The sequence below is a fragment of the Myxocyprinus asiaticus genome, chromosome 13 (genome assembly GCF_019703515.2).
Source record: "Myxocyprinus asiaticus isolate MX2 ecotype Aquarium Trade chromosome 13, UBuf_Myxa_2, whole genome shotgun sequence".
Classification (NCBI taxonomy): Eukaryota; Metazoa; Chordata; class Actinopteri; order Cypriniformes; family Catostomidae; genus Myxocyprinus; species Myxocyprinus asiaticus.
Genome location: NC_059356.1, coordinates 307,979 through 312,991, shown reverse-complemented (window position 1 = coordinate 312,991; position 5,013 = coordinate 307,979). Strand labels below are relative to the sequence as shown.

The following is a 5,013-nucleotide window of genomic DNA, read 5'->3' as shown; positions in this document are numbered from 1 at the left end:
GCTCTACGAGCCTGTGCTCACGCCTGCCATGGCCAACGAGTCAGTGATCCTGCCGTACCATGTTACCACATCATGTAATGTAGCCACATCAAGTTGCCACGGCCACCCACCCACCCCCCACCCCAGCTCCCTATTGAACTTTATGTTTATGTTTTGGGGCGTTGGGAGCCACCCCTAGTGGGGGGATATGTCACGTCTAGATGTGTTTTTGATCATGTTTTGTGTTTACGTCTTTTATTATGAAAAAATGTTTCTTGTCTTGTTATTTCCTGTTTCCCTGCCATGTCATGTAATTCCCTGTTTCCCTCCATGTTCATGTGTCTAGTTTGTCATTGGTTTAAGTTTATTAGTCTTGTTATCTTGTTTATAGTTCTGCCTGTTCATTGGTTGTCTTGTTACTGTCTATGTTTGCTATTGTCCTTTGTCAGGTATTGTGTTGTAACGTTGTTTGGAAGTCAAGTCAAGTTATGTTATGTTAAGTCAAGTTATGTCAAGTCTAGTTTAGTTCATGTTTATGTTTTGTAGTCACGTTTTTGGTTTTCACGATTCAAGTAATAAACTGCATTTGGGTTCTACACTTCATTATCATCATCTGTCTGTCATTGCCAGCATCGTTACACTCCTCTGGCTGGAAAACACAAACACTATTTATGGAAGATCTTTTCAAAGTCTTTTTAGCAAGGTTTGTGTGAATGACACAATGTGAATTACAGATATTTATAATGATATATTGACTAATTAAAATTAAACACATGCATGACATGTCAAATGATCGCGGTCCAGTTGGGTAGTCCTATATATATTTTTAACAGTACTGTATATGAACATGTATATTAGTAGTGTTTTTACAGTTTTTGCATTACACTCTTTCTGTGATATTTAACTGGTTTTTACATAAGACACAGTACCACTGCTCCCTATATGCATGTTACGCAGTCTGAGTAGGGCACCAACTGTCCAGGGGGGCACCAGAAAGTCCACCGGCTGTCCTTACTCACACATTATATGTTCTGAAGGACCCGATAGCCCCTCTTCCCTTGCGGTATAGATGGGGCATTATAAGTTTATTCTTCAAGTGACTGCATCAACACATCCTACTACATAAACGGCAACATAACATTATCATGTATGTATGCAAGTCATTCTGATGTTTTTCAGCATGGATAAAGAGAGCATGGATGTTCACCATGAGCTGATTAAACTAAAGCTGAAGATCCAGGAGACCTGAAAGCACATTCACTCACTTGACTTAACAACTGAGAACAGAGACCCATAAAGAATAGGACAAGTGAATGAGGAACGATTGTGATACAATTATTACTTTGACTGCTGTTTTACAGCTTCATTCAGACTTTGATTAAAATGCACAGTATTTGACATTTTTATGTTGTCAGATCAGTAAATTGACGTTATGGCAGTCGTGCTGATTTGGACTTCATTTTGTGTAGGCCTACACTGTAAACATATTTAGTGTGGGTTCACAGTATAGTATTTTACAGCAGTAGTCCTACAATTTATTGCAATTAAAAGACAACTGTATACTGACTTTGCAGTGATCACGGCCAGGAAATTATTGTAAAGTGTCAGTGCTGTGTTGCAGAATCACAATCATCATCTGTATTTTTTTATCTAGAATGTTTAATAACTGTCACCATTGTTGAGTTTTGTATGCAGAGTGTTGATGTCTGTGCATGACTGGTTGACAACTTTTACCAAAAAATCCTGAGAGATTACAATCATAGCATAGCCTAAGCATTGCAAACATCCCTTCCTTATTGTTTAGTTAAAATTATATTACTTCTTTATTTTAATATACAGAATACACCTCGGTGTAAACTGTATATTGTTATCAAACTTTAGTCACAATCACTAAATTTTCTGATTTAATTAATGTTGTTCTATAACACAGTTATACCAGCTTGAAGAAAATTAAAGTAAATAAATCAAAGTTCCCATCCAAAGGGAACATAAAACACTATAATGGGGACTTCGAATGAAACACTATTATCCCACAATGCAATGTGATATTGTAACTTTTTTTTTTTTCAGTAATTTGGTGTTATGACTGAGTACAATATTTTTTTATCAGTAAATGCTGAATACAATATTTTGTAAGATATGTGTATATTGTAGGAATGTGAAATGATGTAAAATCGTATAAAATTCTAGCAATTTTTATAGTGTATGTTATTTACTTCGGTAAGATGTATTCGACTTTTTGTGACTTTCTGCACTTTAATAAACATTTAGAGTAAACGGGGGAGACAGTGGCTAGCCTAATAGGCTACATTTAAAATACAGATATGTTGTACAGATCTGATTTCTTTTCAGATCAGTGTCCTTCCCATTGAGACAATGTAATATCCCATATTGTGAACATGACCCACACAACGTCAACATTTGTTAAAGTTTTTTTTTACTGGGCAATGGTGTTGGAAATGTTAAATGTGTGTGTGTGTGTGTGTAATATATATATATATATATATATATATATATATATATATGTGTGTGTGTGTGTGTGTGTGTGTGTGTGTGTGTGTGTGTGTGTGTTTATGACTTCCATGTGTGTGGATAGCTCATGTATAACATGTCCATGACTTTTCATCACCAAATTTATAGTAAAAGTGTAGGCTATGTTTTACAGTAAGTGCTGTGACCATTTCACCTATTTAAATTATTGTGCCTTCACCATTTCATTTAAATGATTCTGCTGTGTGACAAATTACATATTTTAAATACGAAAGGTCCATGTAGTTTCTCAATTAATATGGTCATAAAACTGCATTCATAATAATGATGAAAGAAATAGTAAAACGCTTTTATAGATGACTATAGCACTGTCAAACCGCAGGGCATGTCAGCTTCCCAAACACATTTCAACCCCTATACAGAAATTAGCATTCAAAAATAAAACTGCAGTGATAATTATTGAAAGTGTGATTTTTTTTTTTCCTATTCTTGTTATGTATTTATTTAAATAATGCTCTACTGTCTTGATAATAACATTATTAAAATCATCACTATAATACATTCCGTTAATCTGTACAAGTATTTCCAATCTGTATTTCCATGCAGAGGAACAGACATCCAAGTATTTGTTTTTAATTATTTATTTTTCCACTTTAGTAAAATTATACATATAAGAATAAATAGACATTCATATAATACTTTGTTCAGGATGCCAAAAACATTCAAATCCCAATCATATAAAATGTAAACAAATGCCCTTGTACAAGTGTCTCTTAGGCTCCAGCTCGCCGGCCGGTGAATGATCCCCTCTCTAAATGCCGATCTCTACAGTTGCAGCACATTTGAGCGGACGGACTCTCGTGAGGTCATCACGCGCTCTTCCCGCTATAGTGCTGAAGCAGCGGAGCTCTCTGGCCGTGGTACCACATTCAAGCGTGTGCAGATCTGACTGTCATCTTTAAGAAGTCCTTCAGCAGATGACACACCTGTCTTTATCTTTCCCCTGACAGCCACCGATCGCTTTCTCTTTTATGTACATTAAGTCACTGTGCACGCTCGGCCTTCTCGCGAACGTTGCCAAGATACCGTACGCGTCCCCGTCCCCGTTCCGCAACTTCTTATTTCTGAAGGACTTTCTATGTAAAACGTCGCAATACTGCACCGAGACTTGGCGGTGCTGGTCGGGACTCATCTCGTTGGGCAGTTTGGCCATGTTGAAGAGAGTCTGGAACATTATTTCCACGTTCGTGTTGCGTTTCGCGGAGATCTCAAAGTACGCGCACTTGTCTCCTCCGAACAGCTGCTCGATCTCCTCCTCCTTAACCTCCCGGTAAAAGTCTCGGTCGCATTTGTTCCCACAGATGACGAGCGGAACATCTGCGTCCTCTTTGGTCTTGTTCTTTAGACAGGACTTGGTCTCAAAGATCTGTTTCTTCAGATGCTGCACTTCATGGAAGGAGTCTCTGTTATCCAGACTGAACACAAGGATGAAGACATCACCTAAGATGGGGGAAATGAAATGACATTTAAGATATTTTGCATTGCATGATTCAACACTTTCTTTTGAAAATGTATCTTTCCAAATAAAAGTTAAGCGGTCATTTTAAAGCTCGTCTCACCTGTCAGGATAGAGAGTCTCCTCATGGCGGGAAAAGGATGGTTTCCAGAAGTGTCTAATATGTCCAGCTGATAAACGTCTCCTCGGATGCTGTAGATCTTCCTGTGGAAATCCTCAATGGTTGGAGTGTACTGCTCATCAAACCTCTTATTCAGAAAGCGAGACACGATGGCTGTTTTGCCCACCTTTGTGGAGCCTAAGATGACCATCCTGCGGCAGTTTTTGGCCGGGATGTCAAACTCGTTTTCGGACGGTGACGTTTTCTTTATCATAGTCGCACAGTTTGCGGGACGAACTCTCAAGGCAGTGGCGTTTCATAGGTGGCTTCGGGTTTATACTGCAGTTAGACCCCTCCTCCTCCTCCTCCAGCCGTCCTGTCAATGATTACGCAGCAAATCAGCTGCTTTTGGTTTGTGCGTCAGTCTTTTCTCTTCTGATATGTAAGAGATCCTTTGGCTCACAGGTCAAATTGCAGTGACAAACGTTCTTAATACAAGCATGTATGGCCCTACACCGTGCCCACTACAAGGCAAAACTAAGTATCAACAAGACAATAGAAACACTATTTAAATTGTCATCATCGTGGGCCGAATTATAAAATGAAGCATAAATTTTCATATAAAATCATATGCAGACATAAAGGTGTTTGGTAAGATTTGACAGGCTATAACTTCTGTGTAGATCAATATTTTTGAAGTTGTCATGTGAAACATGCCTTATTCATGATAATGAATCATTATCTCTCAAATTTTTTGCTCTCAAATTCACTTGCTTTTCTCTGATTGGTCAGTAGAGGGCGCGCTGCGAATGGGGAATGGAACGCGGTAAGTGTACATGTTGAATAAATCAGCTCAAAGAACAGCCCAGTAGGTTGTTTATATTTTATATAATAGCCCCATAATAAACATGACACCATTTTATTGGTG

At 38.2% G+C, this 5,013-nt stretch overlaps 1 protein-coding gene across 1 annotated transcript; it reads right to left on the bottom strand.

Moving 5' to 3' along the window:
• Positions 1 to 3,248: 3,248 nt before the first annotated feature.
• LOC127450402 (dexamethasone-induced Ras-related protein 1-like) lies at positions 3,249 to 4,359 on the bottom strand. Its single transcript, XM_051714491.1, has 2 exons — positions 4,089 to 4,359; positions 3,249 to 3,969 (listed from the first exon to the last, which is right to left on the bottom strand). The coding sequence occupies exons 1-2, from the start codon at positions 4,357 to 4,359 to the stop codon at positions 3,440 to 3,442; spliced, it is 801 nt and encodes a 266-aa protein (XP_051570451.1). The 3' UTR covers positions 3,249 to 3,439.
• Positions 4,360 to 5,013: the final 654 nt, after the last annotated feature.

Coding starts and splice junctions, on each gene's coding strand:
- LOC127450402 (XM_051714491.1), bottom strand. CDS start 4,359: ATGATAAAGAAAACGTCACCGTCCGAAAACGAGTTTGACATCCCGGCC. Junction 3,970..4,088: donor GAGACTCTCTATCCTGACAG/GTGAGACGAGCT, acceptor CCCCCATCTTAG/GTGATGTCTTCATCCTTGTG.